The sequence below is a fragment of the Rhea pennata genome, chromosome 1, assembly GCF_028389875.1.
Source record: "Rhea pennata isolate bPtePen1 chromosome 1, bPtePen1.pri, whole genome shotgun sequence".
NCBI classification, from domain to species: Eukaryota; Metazoa; Chordata; class Aves; order Rheiformes; family Rheidae; genus Rhea; species Rhea pennata.
In genome coordinates, this window is record NC_084663.1 from 159,951,717 (window position 1) to 159,969,156 (window position 17,440).

Sequence of the window (17,440 nt, forward strand, 5' to 3'; positions counted from 1 at the left end):
GATTACTGCCTAAAAACATTGTAATTTCTTCTTTCAAGTGTTGATGTATTTCTTTTGTATGGATAGTTATCATGTGATTCACTCTGCACTTTATTGTTTTTGAGTACTCTTGTAAAGATAGGACAGGATCAGCTGTCAGGAACTCAAGGAAGCAAAAAGGTTTCTCTGTTACTCCTTTAATTCTTGCAAATGTGGTTGACAGCCTGCTAGAATATTTAGGGCGGTGTATATTTATAACCTTGAGCATCCTATATGATACTGAAACAATGTAAATTGATCAAATAATCTGCTTGAGTTAGCTTCTCCTGCCTATTGGTGGATGCTGAAGAGAATAAATTTTGCATTATTATTTTTAAAGCTGGAAGAGGTCACTATGACCACCTTGTCTGACCTTCTGCATAATACAGGCTGTAAAATTTCCTATAATAATTCCTATTTGAAATAAAGTGTAACTCTTAAAGTCAACTTTTTGTTTGTTTGTTTGTTTGTTTTTCCTATTTTTTAATGGCTGGGGAAAAAAACAAACAGTAAAGTTCTGCTCAACTACATGCAGAACTTTTGGATAGCTTACTGCTTTTCTGATGATGTGGGTGTTTGTCTGAATTTGTCTAGCTTCAACTTTCAGCCATTGCGTATTTGCCACTTAAAACAGTCATATTAAAAATTTAACATGAGGGGAATGTAATTAAAATTATCTCCTTTAAAAAGCTACTTAGTCGGACAAATTTTTGGTAGGATAAATTAATTGTGTACCTGAAGTGATTTACTTAAACTTTTTTATTTTTACTAGCTTTTTGAAAGGATATTTTCACAAATGATGAAGGATTTTTAGGAGATACCAACAAAGTAAAACTGAAATAGGAAACATCTTTTTAAAAATATATGAAAATATATTCTTCTACTGTCATTTTTACGTAATTTTCAGTACCAGAATCAGTTAGTATTCTAGGAGAAGTGCTTCAAAAATCTAAAACCTTAAAGATTTTTATAGACAGGTTCTATCAAAGCTTCTTCTTTGGTTGATTTTAATTTTCCAGTGAAGTATTATGTATGAAGTATTAAAAATGTGGATAGGCTCCCCAGAAAAGTTGCATTGTGTATCTTCAGTATTGGTAGCTTAGTATGTGTGCTGTCTTGTTTTTTTGTGATTCAAATTACACCATGTAATATCTTTTGCTTTTGAGTTTAATAAGCAAGAAGAGCCCATGGAAAAAGCATTTGGCTTTTCTGGGCGTTGCCCAAAACCATACTTGGAATGAGCTGCTAGTGTGTTAGCAGTTGTAGAAATCACCAAATTAGGATACTTGCTGTCAAGTTGCACTTTGATACTGTATTGGAAGTAGTAATTGTTCATCACATCAGATGATGTGTCTCTGGGAAGCTGGAACTTCTGCAGGCCGTCTTTGTTTATCACAGAATCACAGAAAGATTGAGGTTAGAAGAGACCCCTGGAGATCGTCTAGTCCAACTCCTCTGCTCAAGCTTAGAAAATACACTTGAAGTAGTAAAATGTAAGACACCTCAGTATTTCTGATAGAGTTTTGCCAAAAGTATTTCTTATAAATAAAACCACGATGTTTTGTAATTTTGACTATATTTGCTGAGATTTGGAAACATCCACTTTCTTTCATTACAGCCTCCTTAATACTTGGGTAAACAATAGAACAAAGGTTGTCAGCCATTCAGGGTAAACTGAAAAAACAAATGTAACAGAGATTATTGTGTTTTTTTTTTAAAAAGAAATATTGTGCAAAAAAGCCTGTATAGCTATCTACTTTGGCTTTTTGTCAGTGCCATGATAATCATTTTTGGTCCTGTTATTTAAGCACAGGAATAGGTGATTTAAAGAATGCATTTTATTTTTGAAGTCCTAGAGCCTTAAAAGTTTTGAATTTGTCAATGAAAACATAATGCTACTTAAATATGTACACAGTGGTAGGATGTTCTTTACATAAATCTATAAATGCTTGTTCTTTCCCACTGTTCCAAAATTTAAGTTACCAAATTAACCTTATCTGTAATGAGTAATGTAATATCTAAGAAAAAGCTTTGTGGTATGTACAATTTTTTTAATGGATTTCAAAGTTGATTAAAAAAAATAACCCAATCTGGAAAACTTTATTGTGATTGTGGGACATGAGGTACAATGAGCCATTTTCCAGGATGAGTATTAAATAGCCTTGCTGTTCTTCCCAAGTGCCTTGCCACAGGACAAGGTTGGGAAATACATAATACTGTGTGCTGTTCAGTTCATATACTGTGTTGTCTGCTACCACTTAAAGCTTTCTTCTGCTTTTTGTGGGGCCTTCTTAAGTTTTCAGGAGAATATGTGCTATATATATTTTTATAAGTTATATGATATTTTGTAGCACGAGGCTAACAATTACTCTTATAAAAAATGCTGACCATGCCTTGTTTTTTGAGAGAACAAGTGAAAGATGAAATAATGAGCTATACCTTTTCTTGTAACTTGCAGTTGAGACAAACGTTTTCTGTAACATATAATGTAGGCAATCATTGAACTAACTGAAAATTCTTGCATTTTATTCAGATGTCTTTTGACAGCTTTTGTTCAAATACATAAAACCATGTTGTGATGGATTAAAATAGTTAACATCTTGGTGTCGTGACTGCTGTTTTAAAGTGCTTCTTATTTCTGATAAAAATGCATACTTGAAATACAGTGGCAAAGATGAAGTGATACAGCAGATACTTTTCTTTGTTTATCTTCCTACAAGTATGTCACTGGCTAACCTAAGTGATAGATTCCATGAAATACTGCACTCTTAGCATTTTCTTAGATTACGGAAATAACTTTTATTTGTTGCAAATTAATAGGAAAAGTTAAGCCTCGTTTGAGAGGCTGGCTTTAGTTTCTGTAAACTTGATTTTGCAGTCTTGACCAGGCTGGGTTTTATCTGTCTCCATTGGCCCATAAATCAAATTCAATAATACTATACCTATCTAGAATCTTTTCCTTTACATTACATGAAATAATAGACTGGAAAATGGTTTTTATGAAAAAAAGCTTGAGAAGATCTGCTTCCTTGTAATGTTTTAGGTTTGGCTAAATGCCAAAGTCAATGTGCTGTTTATTGTTTTTTCATATCTGGTTTAAACTGATAAAAACATCCTCTTCCTTTTCTCGCTCTTTGAATCTGACAAATGACTAAGAAAGAAATGAATAATACTTTATACTTCCTTCAGAGAAGGAAATTGTTCAATGGTTTTTGCAGAAATAGTATTTCTGCAAAGCAGGAGATACATTACTGGTTAAATATGAAGCTGACATTATTTTCTGGTACCACTGTATTGGTGTCCCATTGACTTAGAGATGTGTACCCAGGACCTCAGCTCTGGAAAGCTTTAGATTGTTTAAAAGCTTCTAGTAGGGTAGGATTCTTTTTTAATCTTCTGCTTAGCTTGTGTTGTGCAGGGCAAAGCTTATTTTCTTTTAAGGTTCCTTTTATCAGCTTTAGGCTTGTGGTTGACCTAGTTTGTGATGCAGGTTAGAGCTATGCATTTGCAATGAATTGGATACTTTGGGGAAGCTTTGAAGCTACCTTATGTACATATTTTGTTTCGAATTGGCTGTGCTAGAGTCATGATCTTTTTGAGGGGCCTGTGAAATAACTTTACCTAGGTTGTTATAAAAGTAATTCTTTTCCTGGACTGTTGCTTGTAAAATGAGAAGCACCAAAGCTAGCATTGTTCCAGTGGTCACCTTCCAAAGAGAATTATGAGGAGGATAGATGTAGCTCTTCAGCACCAGTTAGGAAAGGATGAAAATGCTGATCATGTGCAAAACCAAATAAAAGTTCATTTCTGGTTTGAGATGACAGCTTTCTCTTGCCATGTGCTAATGGAATTAGTGTAAAGATGCAAAACTAGGAGGAGTAACTTGTACACCTGAGGGCTGTGCTGCCATTCACAGAGACCTTGACAAGCTGGAGAGTTGGGCAGAGAGAAACCTCATGAAGCTCAACAAAGGGAAGTTCAGAGGCCTGCATCTAAGGAGGAATAACCACATGCACCAGTACAGGGTGGGGACTGGCCTTCTGGAAAGCAGCTCTGCAGAGAAGGACCTGGGAGTCCTGGTGGACAACAAGTTCGCTGTGAGCCAGCAGTGTGCCGTTGTAGCCAAGAAGACCCATGGTATCCTGATGTGCATTAGGAAGACTGTTGCCAACAGGTCAAGGGAGGTGATCCTGCCCCTCTGCTCAGCCCTGGTGAGGCCTCATCTTGAGTCCTGTGTCCAGTTCTGGGCTCCCCAGTGCAAGAGAGACGTGGAGCTACTGGAGAAAGTCCAGCATAGGGCTACAAAGATGATTAGAGGGCTGGAGCATCTGCCCTATGAGGAACAGCTGCGAGAGCTGGGCCTGTTTAGCCTGGGGAAGAGAAGACTGAGGGGGGGGGGACCTTATCAATGTGTATAAGTGCCTGAAGGAAGGGTGTCAAGGGGATGGGGCCAGATTCTTATCAGTGGTGCCCAGTGACAAGGCAAGAGGCAATGGGCAGAAATTGAACCACGGGAAGTTCTACCTGAACATGAGGAGAAACTTCTTCATTGTATGAGTGACAAAGCAGTGGAGCAGGTTGCCCAGAGAGGTTGTGGAGTCTGCTTCTCTGGAGGTACTCAGAACCCATCTGGATGCAATCCTGTGCAATGTGCTCTAGGTGACCCTGCTTGAGCAGGGGGGTTGGACTAGATGATCTCCAGAGGTCCATTCCAACCTCAACCATTCTGTGATTCTGTGATTTGATACTGTGGTAATTGCACTTGCTAGTTCAGGCAGCAAATGTCCTAGTATGATGAAGTTTATAATTTTGTTGACCATGTATATGTTACATCTTTCCTTTAAAAAGTTTTTCAAGTTAAATTTTAAATATATTAAAGTATGTAGCCTGAAATAAAATTTTTAAAGGACTTTTTTTTTTTTTCAATTATGTGTTACACTGAAACCTAAGTACCAGAATTTACAAATTATTTTGCAGCAGCTTTAATTAGGACAAAGTTTCATGTTCTGTTTAGTAATCTGATTCCGGTCTGCTTCTGAAATGATTCCATTAGCTCTCGGCTGTTGGCACAAGTTATCCTGCAGCATGTGAACAGCATTTCCATGACCTGATCTGACTGAAAGTTACCTGGCTGGGCGGAACCTCATGATGTCCGATCATCTGCCTAGTTTGCCTCAGAACGTGGCTGTTTAGTTGTAGATACTAGTGTGAGAGGGCTCAGGAACATACTGCGAAGGAAGAAGGATCCTTTTGGAGTCTGTCTCCTTTGGCTCAATTTAAGCTTGTTGTAACGCCACACCCTTAGCTTTCTGAAGCATCCAGTTCTGGGCTCCTCTGTACAAGAGAGACCTGGAGCTACTGGGGAGAGTCCAGCCTAGGGCTAGGAAGATGATTAGAGGACTGGAGCATCTGCCATGTAGGAACGGTTGAGAGAGCTGGGCCTATTTGACCTAGAGAAGAAAATTCTGTACAGAACTATTTTTTTTCCGTTCTATTCATTTCTCAGACCCAGTTTAATTTGGATTATTTACTTTTTGCTTCTTCTAAAGGTTGGACAATGTATAACAGACTTATATCAACCTGTTATTTATAACACATTGCACATCATTTCTCATGACTAACTCTTCAGAAGTTAGGAGTAGTCATGTTGTAAAGGATCTTATTACAGTGTTGCACCAAATTTAGTGTTTGGATCCGTGTGCCCTGTCTTATGTCCTTTTGGTATTTTTCTTCCTCCCACCCCCCCCTTTTTTTTTTTTGGTGATGCTCTCATTCTTCAATATTTTATTTTGCCAAGAAAGTGAGTGTCCAGATATTGTGGTTCATTTTCCAGGTACCTCTGTTAGTTGATACTTGACTTTCAGTTTAACCAGAGAATCAGTTTACCATTTTCTTTCTTAAACATCAGAACTGTATAGCTGTCACTTTTTGTCTTCTTCCTCTTCTTTTTGCTGTTAGGACCCAAATTCTAAGGCTGTCATCTGAGATTCAGAATGTGTAGGGTGTCTTCATTGCATCCTGAGTAACAGGATGCCAGCTTGGCCAGTTCTGAGACCACTGTAGTGTAGTAGTCCCAAAGCCTTGTTTTGTCATCAGAGTACCCTGCAAAAGAGCTCAAGCTTGGTGATCTGCTTGAAGATGGAAGCTGACAGTTTTTCTTATTTGTGGTAGGAGCTCTATATCCCCAAATCTGTATTGTGACTGTAGATGGGGGGGGGGGGAATGTGATGCCAGGGTATTTTTGTCTATACTCAGAGTGAAGAAGAAAAGCATAAGAGGTAGCAAATTTTCTAGGGGTTTATATCAATCTTGTTAATAAAACTTTGATTTACTCACCTCAAAGAGTTGTACTTACTGCCAAATGACCTTTTTTTCACAGCCAACTGTAGACTTTTGCTTATGAATTATTTGATGTTAAGGCTTTTTGTGATATGGCAAAGAAACAAAGACTCAAAGTAGAATATAGGATTCTATACCTGTTCTCTTCCTTGTAGTTGTACTGGGATTATGAGGTCTGATTTTACTGAGATGAAAGTGCTTTAAATAAATCTGGTTCTAAACTGGCAATACTTGTAACCTCTTTGCTTCTAAAGTAGGGTAGGAAGAATTATCAGCAGTCTAGAAGATTAAATGAGACCTAAACTTACTTTGTACATTGGTTGTTGATGTGGAATGTACATAATTTTTTTAAGTTATTTTACTGGTGAAGGAGGCTGTTGTAGCAGCATCATGAGACAAGGTGAGCATCTTGCTTGCCTGAACAAATAAGAGTCCTGTTTCCTACATGGAAGGTAGGAGAAAGATAGTCAGCTGTGAAAGTATCTTTCTTCATGAAAGAAATGGTGTCTTATACTTTACTTAAAGAGCAGCAATGTCTCTTCATACTCTGTGTTACCCCTGCTTTGTGGGCCTAGGAAAACAAATTTATACGAGACAATTATTACCTTCTGAAGAGTTGGAGATTGTTTGTAAAAGTACTGGAATTTCTTTGGAATCAAAACTGATCATGACAATCTATCACAACTGGGCTGTCCAAATAAAAATTTTGTGAAGGAATAATTTAGTAGAAACTGTATCTAGAATAGTAGAAGCGCATGAGTGAAGAAGACTCATTTGCCCTGTTGAGAACTAAAGAAGTTTGGAGCGCTCAGTTTCAGTGGTTTGGGTCCAATTACAGTAGTCCAAATGTTCAAAGAGTTAAAGTTACCTTGAAATTTGTGTTTAGTTAAAGAAGATGTAACCTTTTCCTTTATGCTGCACTTCCATGCTTATCTCATGCTTTTACTAAGCTAAGTCAAAATGTTCCAATGTAGCTATAGATGTGTACAGGAACATAAAATTGAGATGTCTCTGCTAAACAGCAGTGTTAATTTGTGGCTTTGTGATGAGCCAGGTTCGTGGACAAGAGGAGAAGATGTAGCAGAAGCTGTAGCTCAGGTGCTAAGGTCTTGAAATGTTTCGGAATATAGTATACAGCCAGCTCAATGGTTGCTCTTTGTCTCCTCAGAGGAGAAAGGTAATAAGCTCAACAGAATCGTCTTCAAATGTGGCTACTAGCTGTATTGGCTGGGGCTGAGCATACTGTTACATAATATAGGTGATGAACTTTTAGGAAATCTTTCCAGAGTGACTGTAAATAGCAGCAATTTTTGTTCACCTTTTCTTAGGAACTTTACTTTCCACATACTGTTTTCTGACTTTTTCAATTTTTGCTCTCTTATGCTTCTGGGTTTTTATTAATGATAAAACTATGTCTTGGTAGGTATGAGAGAATCTCTGGTAACTTGTGTAACTTGTGAAGTAAGCCTTGGTAACTTTTTGTGACTAAAGTTTTCCAAATTCTTTGACAGATTAATTTATTTGATTTATTTCTAGAGGAAAAAAAAACCCCACTTAATAGTTTCTCAGAAATATTACTGCCATACTAATGATTAATTCTACTTTTAAATTTAGCAATTACTAATTGCTAATCAAGATGTTTCTTCTGTGTAGTACAACTGGATTTTGAAAGTTTGTTAACATCAGGTATGGCAAAATGTATAAATCTCATTTTGTCTGACTAGCTATAATGATGCCAGAAACTGGCCTTGATATGTTCTTATGTTAAATACACCTGACTTTGAGATTAGTATGTTTCTTCCTTCTGAAGCAAATAGCATGCTCATTTATATAAATACCAGTTGCATCAACCCATGTGACAACTTACTCTACATTTTGAATACTTTCTGTTTGTAATATAGATGAAATCTGCATTTGCCACCTCTTTTTACAGAGTAACCTCTTAAAATGAGTCAACAGTTTCAATTTTTCACAATATACTTTCTTTTTTCTTTCTTTTTTTGTAGGCAAAACCCAAGCTCATTGAACCAATAGACTATGAAAATGTCATCGTTCAGAGGAAAACACAAATTTTGAATGATGCTTTACGTGAGATGCTGCTTTTTCCTTATGATGACTTTCAGGTAATTTCACTTTTTTATTCTTTTTAATCAGATTTTTAGTAGCACTAGTCATGAAATAGTAAGTTTCCACTTCTTTGTTATTTAACTATCTTTTTAACTTTAGAAAACAGATGTAAAAAATGTTTGCCATCGGAGCCTCTTTATGCCATCGGAGCCTCTTTAGGCTACTTGATTCATTCTGTCAGGTTGCAGTAGAAGAAATAACAATTTCTTCATCCTTTCAGATTATGAGGTCATTTTAAAGAACATTTCTGTCTTTCTGAAGTAGGAATTGTGATATTCCTTCAAAAAAAAATTTTTTTTTTGTCACATTTAAATTCTTAAAACTATTTTTTCCTTCCTAACAGTGAAGGGTAGGAACCTGTTTAAATGAAAGTTGTGATTTTCAGTTATGTGTCATCAGCCAAAATTGGGTTTTGACAAGATATCTAGTGCATAACAGGGCTCTAAAGTTACACTAACTTAAAAAAGTTAAGGAAGTTGCACTTAACTGAAATTTGTGCTAATTGTAGTACATTTTTGTAGAACAGCTATGTTTTTCTGTGTAAATACACTGTTTTTGAATCTTCGCTACAACAAGTTAGAGTAACCAGCAAAATATGTTTGAGACTATAGTTATTGTAAATAATGAAGAGAGTCTCTCTTATATACCCGCCCTCTGTACTTGCAGTCAAAATGTCTACCTATGTTTGAAAAGTATACAGACATCTGAACTAGCTGTAAATTAAGTACTTCTTCGGGCTGTGTCGTACAGAGGCTGTGTCATATTTGAATACCTCAGTTAGACTTACTCTTTCAAAACCTACGTTGATATGTTGAGCACTTTGTTCAGCTAAGTAGTTGAAGCTAAGGTTGTGTTTATCACAGTGAAAGTTGAAAATGAGCTATTTCTACAAAAGAGCATATAAAATCCTGTAACACCCGTTGGCTTTTTCACATATTCTGTAGTGTATTACAGTATTTACCTGAGTCTGCCTGGACACTGTATTTTTGTTCAGTCTGTGCTTCATTATCACTGATTCTTACATGAATAACTTTCTACTCAGAGCCTTCCCACTCAGAGTTAGAGATTCTGTTTTTAGAAAGCTACAGATATTTAGAAAGTAGTTTGGACTTCATGTATTCTCTGCCACCTGTGAAAGTTTGAAAGATTGTATAAGTAAGATTTCTCACAAAAGAAAATTGTATTGTCTGTGAACATTATGTAATGATACTAGTCTTCAGATCACTCACGATGACCCCCACCTACACCATGTAGTGGTTTTGGAACTGAAAAATGCAAGTAAGCCATATGAACTGGATCCCTTTCCACAGCGTGGATCTTATACTGCAGACCAAGAAGAACCAATGGTATTTTTGCTAAGCATATTTTTATCTAATGGATTAATTCAGTTACTGAGAGTCATTCTGATGACCAGCTCCTAATTATCAAAGCAGAAGAAACAAACCAATCAAGAATATATTCTGACATTTTGCTTGAGCAGCCCATGGGATAGCTGAAGTTTTTAACTTCTGTTTCAAGAAATCTGTTTTGTAGTTCTTACTATCATGCATCTTATATCAATATCTTACTGTCAGAAATCTGAAGTTTCTTCATGGTTATCAGTCTGACCCTTTAAAGGGAGTGGCTGAATTTTGTTCACAAACTAGCTTGGCTTTTGTCATTCTTTACTTGAATTCTGTGACTGGATTTTCATCAGGGCAGCCAAGTGTGTTATATCAAAGGATTCCCTTCAGGTGGTCATAATTTTGGAACATAGTCAGATTTCCTACTTGTTTATCTGTCATCACTGTAATATCTGAACTCATTTTCTGAGTTTCCCCCCATCGTCTTTGGTAGAATCCCATTTTAGCCTCAACTTGATTTATGTGAAGACAGATTTACAGTATGAAACTTTTTAGAAGTATCTTTTTCTAAAATTTACTGGTGCAAGCGTATGACTCTCCAATACCACTCTGAGCTGTCTACCTTTTGTTTTCAACAACCTCTGAGTTTAAATCTCTACACAATATTTTAAAGTATTACTGAGTCAGAGAACAGAAACCTCCTGGTTTTTTTGTAGTATTCATCATCTTGTTATTTATTCTTCTGCAAGTTGAACTATATAACCCTGTGTGGTTTTCCATAAACTTAAGTACATTTTTGAAGCCGTTAATCTTGAGATGGTTGCCAATATCATTTGAATCTTTTAAATAACAACATATTTTCCATATTTGCCATTCTGCTTCACTTGTATTTTTAATACTTTTTTTCTAACTTGATGGTTTTACACAATGTGTTGGTAGCTCTTTGTAAGCCTCAGCTCAAATGCTTGGTGCTACCTTCATCCCCCATAAGATGAATTTAAAATACTGAGCTAGAGTATTTAGAACTATCTGCATATGCACTTTGAACAGTTTATAGGTGGAAACTCCTACCATTGTATAAAAATCTGCTCAAGCCATTTCCTCTTACAGCATTCAGTTCATATTTCTTTCAAAGTTTTTCCTCTTGTATTAATCAGGTTAAACCGATTGAAATCTAAAAAACATTTGCCTAAAAAGGAAGCAAAGCCCAGATAATTTATAGAGGCATTAAAAGTAAGGTTATTTTGTTAGTAGCATGGCCTTTCAGCCACTTCAAGCAGCATTGAGAATCTCTTCTAATGTTTATTTCTCAGCACCTTGATATCACTGAAACTTCAACCTTCTCCTACAATTTTTTTTTTATAGATTACAGAATAAGTTACATGGTTTTATAGAGGCAAGTTGATGATAATATCGAATTTGTTCCGAAGTTGAATTTATATTGGCAGGAAGTGGAGACAAGTGTTTGTGCTTACTTTGGATAACTGATATATATATATATATTTTTTCAGGTAGTGCAGTTAACTGGAATATAAGTTAGTAGGCAAATTTTTTATATAATTAGAACATTTACAGGAATTTAAAAGCTGATTTTGTAACAAATGAACTGTATGGAGAAAGATTTTTGCACTCTGCTGTTCTGATTGCTAACTGCAGTTTTCGAGTGTTTGGGATTTGTGTAATATATTGAAGTATGTCAAGTACATTTATGATGTCATTATGATTTTTGTTACAAAAATGTTTACGTAACTGGCTTACTATCATTTCCACTCAAGCAAATTACAGAATATAATTTTCTAAGTATCAGCTAGGTATTGGAATAGTAGCAAAAGAGAATTGTCTTAATTCTATCATCTTCTAATTACTTTTACCATTTTGATACTGGGTTCAGACTTTTCCTACCATATTGTGAGAATCGCTCAATGTCTCATTCAATATTCCTTGTCATTATCACCGTCAGTTTGCAACTCCTACAACTTCACAGAAGCTGGCTATTGAGGGAGAACTGATGTGAACAGTATGTTGTGGAACTGGAAAGTGTGCTCAGTAACTGGCTTCCTGGGACCATGCATAGCTTGCTTTTTTTTTTTTTTTTTTTTTTTTCTTTTTCCCTTCGAAAGGTACTTGCTTGAAGAGAGAAAGGATGAGAGTTTTCTGCACTTAATTCTCTAATCAGGTTATTCCCTAACTTAATTCTCAATAAAACTTAGGAGATGATCTCTTTATATTTAGAGATCTTTTTACAATTAATGTCCTTGAGCTTGCTTTCATTCTGAATAACTCGACTCTCTAAGCTTTCAGTTCATTTGTTTTTCACAGTTCTTTTACTTTTCTAGCTACTTCTCTTGTTTAATTTTCAGTATAGTCCCAATATATTGTGTTTAGTTACCTATAATGATAAAATGACTTTTTTCCCCCCCATTAGTACCTCTCCTATTAATTCTCTTGCTATTCCCAGTAACAGTGCTGTCAGTCATTCAGGATTTTATCTCTGATTTTACTCTTGCCTCCTAGCAAGAGTCTGTCCTATATCCGGTGGGCATTCTTGTATCCATTTTTGTGCCTATCCATGGTTTGTTTCAATTGTTCTAAGTCACCTGAATTTCAGTGACTTACTAAATAATGAAATAACTTCTTATTCAAATAGCATTAGTTTAAAATGGACCACCTTCATAGATCGTATTGAAATCATAACTCAATGAATGTGAAATGGGGAGGTGATGATTACCTTAACTGCATAGTAGGTAAATTCTTAAAAGGAACCATAAACAAATTGCTTTGCAGTAAGATACTTTCTATCTAAACACTTTTGTTTCAAATTACCTAACTCCTGCATATTATCTCCATTCCTATAGTAAAGTCTTTTTTTTTTCTCAATATAGGATGAGTTTACTTGTAGCACAAGCAATATGGATATTTTCCAAAACAAATCAAGTATGTCATTACAAAGTTATCCTGCAGTTATTCTGAAGGTATTTGGGTGCCTCACTGGGATGTTTTTCCTTTTAGTTTTGAGTCATCTGGATTTAGTTGCAATGTTGGAGTTTAAATACTTTTTGTGCAACATTTTTTCCCCTTGGATTATATGGAAATTGAGGAGAGGAGGCAGGTATACATCACATCATTATGGTCTTGTGCTGAGATTCTTGACCTTATGGACCCCTAAGAAAATATATGAGGGCTTACATGAATTTTAACTATTGCGTAAGTATACTAATTGGCATTCAACCAAATGACTCCATCTAGCTCCACAGTTATGAGAAAGTACTTTAATTGTATTTGTAAAGTGTGAAAAATAGTAGCATGTCTTCAGTCTTCGTTGTAGCTCTCTACAGAGGTAACTGAGACAGTGAAATGAACTGATGTTCAAGTTGGAAGTAATAGAGCCATGTGTATTGGTATGAGCTAAATAGCCCTGCTGAAGATTCTTAACCAGTCCTGGGAAGCGAATAAGTCTGGATGAAACACACACTCTTAACGGAGCTATACTGCTTCCAGAAGAGTGCAACTCTCATGTTACTGAACTATATCACATGATCATATTGGCTTGTTTAGAGTGAGGTATCTACATACATTAATTGGTGTGGGCGCCTATGGTATCACACCGAGATACGGTTTGCAGTTACTTTCAGAACTAAATTGTATACTGGAAGGATGCCCTTGGTTGGTTGGCTTGTCTTTTAATATGTGCATGTGAGACGTGTTTTGGTGTAGAATTGCTCAGAAACAGACCATAAACTACCTTGATCTTGGAGAAAACACAGGAAGCTTAAGAAGTTCTGCCATTATTTTTTGCTACAGAAATGTAGCTGTTAGCACCTTATTCCCCAAAATGAAGTATATCATTTTGAGAACTAAATTAAATATTAAATGTTTTGTATATGAAAAATGGACATGTTCTAATTTTCTATTTCTTTAAAGATTGTGATTTTGTTGATTCATACTTTGCAGCAATGGCTTTTGTATAAACCTGGAAAAAGACGTATCATACACATTTACATAACTGTTTAAATACTTAAGTATACATAGTGCTACTATAAAATACTTGACTGTCTTTTGGCTGTTCTTTGGTATCACCCAAGAGCACATTCATCATAAAATAACCACAGACATCTTGCTGTTACTGTGCCCTAAAGCATGGGGAAATTCGGCTAACATAACTCAGAAAATTGCATGCCAGTTATAACAGCAGTAAATATTTGCATATATATCAGTAAAATATAATTGGAGCCCTTTGTTAAACCTGTCAAGAACAGCAAAACACCTTCTAGCCTGAGACACATAACACGAAAAATCTAATTTCAAATTAGTTAAATATACCCAAATTGTAAATAATACTAAATCTCCCTAGCAAACAGAAAGAAACCTGAGACAGAAAAAGGAAATCTTAAGCTATAGCCATTGCAGTGTGCACAAGTTGTAGATTCACTGTCAGTATTCTAGCAGGTTTAGATCAGCAGGCTCCTAGGCTGTGAGACTCAGGGAGATGTCCATCCTGCGATGGCCTGCTCTGAAAGCTGAGCACATAGTGCTACGTATTATCCTGAATGCCTAGCACTCAGTCAGAGAAGTGTCAGTAAAAGAGTCTGAGAGTTGTGTGCCTTGGTAGTGCGTGTGAATCCTGGCTAGTATTAAAAGCTGTCTTCCGTTACATGATAGCACAGTAATTGAAAGCTTTTCATCTTCTTTGAGAGCATGAGACACAAATTCCATAGCTCCTGATGCTGAAATAAATCAAATAGTAAGTCAGGCTCCAAAGGCTGAAACATGACTGCTGCAAAACAGTTCAAGTGATGCAGTTTCCACATCCTTCTGCACAATCTTAACATTTGTTTCCTTCCCATTTTTTTTTTCTTTTGGATTTTACTGTATGTGTATGTGGATGCTCATGTTTCAAAATACTGTTGCTTTAGTAATTATTTTTATGGGATTGTACCAGAAAAAAAGATACTATCGCTCATTATATTTCCTGGCTCTCTGAATTGCTGCAGCTGATGAATGATACACTTGAGAAAGAAGCGGCATGCATTACGATAGTTACTAGTGTGGACAAATTAAACTCTTCTGCTTTGTAACTGATCTTACTACAGTACTAAGATAATGATTTTTACTTGAGAAAGAATAGAGAAAAATTTACTCTCCTATTATTAATTGTGTTTCAAATAACAGCAGCAGAAATTCTAGAAGTATATACCTCTATTTCAATGTTATCAAATTCCACGATACTGTAGGACATGGTTAATGATTTCTTGGCTTTCTCAGTTGCCTGGAAAATGCCATGCCAATTCCTAATTTAAAACAAAACATATTTGCCTGTATGGTTATATGTAAAATATAAATAACTTCCTTTCAAATATCAAACGACTTCAGGCTGAGATGAGGATCTAGAAAACCTGTCCTTTAGATCTTACTGGCTTAATTCTTTTTTCCCTGATTGTCCATGTCCCTAAGTGCAGGAGAACATATTGTAATGTATTAATTGTAAATTATTATCTGTTATGAGTCTAGCAAATTTATAACATGAAGAAGCAGAATTTGAAAAGAGGGAAGGCTGTTTGCCCTCCTCTCCTTTTTTTAATGACTACTTTGAAACTTTGCCATGTTATTAATTTGGTGGGGATTCTATAACTGTTTTGATTGGTTCTATCAGTTGATGTATATATCATAAAATCATTCGCTTAATTTGTCATCCCTTTCTTCTTTCCTGTTTCCACACCTCTTATGAAGCAAGATAAGAACATTTTTTTCCTAATAGAATTGTGTGTGTAGCAGAGTTAATGACGTGCCTTTTCTCTTAGTTTGGACATTCAGTTTCTCTTTGGCACCTGATTGCTATTTTTGTTATATGGAAGAATAAATATATTGCCTCTCTCAGATGGAATTCAATTCAGTGAATGAACATAAAATTGACTTCCATTTAAGAGGGATGTGTATCTATCCCTGTGCTTTCAGCTTGATTTTCAGTGGAAAAAAGACCTATGCGGGCATGCAGTGGATGTATGGTAATCAGATTTTTGCCTTTTTCTCCAAATCATCGTTATTTTCTAAGACAAATAAAGTGTTATTTTTTGATGGTCAGAAAACTGAGCTTAACTTGCAAATGTTTGTTAATGATGATGATGTTGTTTTCATATAATATCTACTGAATCACTTTTTGACCTGAGGTTGAAAAGTAAAAGAACCATGTTTTAGTTTGTGGAGTTCATGAATATTCAAGGTGCTGAACACCTGCTAATGTAAAAATGAGCTGTTAGTTTTAGTATTTGATTCAGAAAAAATCATATATTGTAATATTATACTGTGTAGCTATATATTGTTTCCTGTAGTGTAAAACCCCCAAATCTATGCTGCTTTTAATAAACAATCAAGTTGTGCATTTCAGTATGTTTTTGAAAACAAATATTTTAAACTTAATGTGGTTTGAAATAACTTTTTCTTAATCTTGTGATTAAAACAAGAAACATGTTTGTAGAATTCAGATCACTTGATTCTTAAATGCTTTTTGGTGTGCATGAATATCTTGCTGTAGGACACAAGTTAGTCTCTAGCAAAAGGAAGATTTCTATAACTACATATTACAAGATATATTGGACTTGTGATTTTTTGTTTTGTTTTGTTTTGTAATTTTTGCTCTTGCTCTCTCCCCACCTCCCATCCAGGCAGTTAGTATCGACACTTTTCATTGGAGTACTGGACTAAGTGGACCACTTGTCCATGATTATATGATAAATTTTCTTTTTTAAAAAATCTTTACTATACTTGAATATTGTAACTTCAAATGTGCTCCCCAGATAACAGGATGAGGCTTTGATAACAACAGAAATACTGAAATCACCCTATGGAGTAAACTTTCAATGGAGACAATTTACAATATTATCCTCGTGTACTGTTTCTTCTTGCCCATTAAAACGAAGAGTTTTTCCTTTTCACACACATCCCTGATCCTTCCTAATGCTGTAATGTTTGTTACCTGTACTCTTGTACTGCTGCAAGTGAGGGATCAAAACTCCCTTGTAGGCCCAGGCTGTGGAAACTTCCATGTCTACCTGGTGACCCAAGCCATGAGACTTTTTTTTTTTTGATGTTTTCACATGATGTAAAAACATTTACATTGCTTTGCAATTATTTTCACTTGCTGTGAAGATTCTGAGACTGTAAAGTTTTCATCTTTTACACATAAGTGCCTGTGGCTTACTTTAATGTTGGTCTTAGAAGTAAAATTTCATGATCATGAGAGATTTCCTGCTCTGTGGCAGCCTTTTGCTTCTCTGAACTCTGGCATAGAATGGGATTAAGTTCTAAGTTAGAAGTGTCTTTTGATGCACTCAAGTGTATGCAGAAATCAAGGCCTTCTTTCTCACCTTTGATTTAACAGTGCAAGTCTCAGTTTTGCCAGCTGAGATCTGCCATTGAACTACTCCTTTTATTTTACTTTGGGTTTGTTACTTTTTTTGAGTAATAATTTTTATATACAGTAATACCACCACCTAAATGTCTATCTTCAGATATTGAAATTATGTTACCAAGGTGGAGTTATTTTTACTTGTATTTTCTTGCCCATTTTAATGGAATAGAGGAAAATACTTTTTTATGGCATCTAATTCTTACTGATT

General features: G+C 35.6%; 1 protein-coding gene across 7 annotated transcripts in view; it reads left to right on the forward strand.

Moving 5' to 3' along the window:
- The window catches only part of DOCK9 (dedicator of cytokinesis 9), a 144,185-nt gene that overhangs the window by 28,199 nt on the left and 98,546 nt on the right, over positions 1-17,440 (forward strand). For all 7 annotated transcript variants that reach the window (XM_062566824.1, XM_062566816.1, XM_062566820.1 and 4 more), the window contains exon 2: positions 8,364-8,480. In XM_062566824.1, the coding sequence (XP_062422808.1) occupies positions 8,364-8,480 (117 nt within the window). The remainder of the gene's footprint in view (positions 1-8,363; positions 8,481-17,440) is intronic.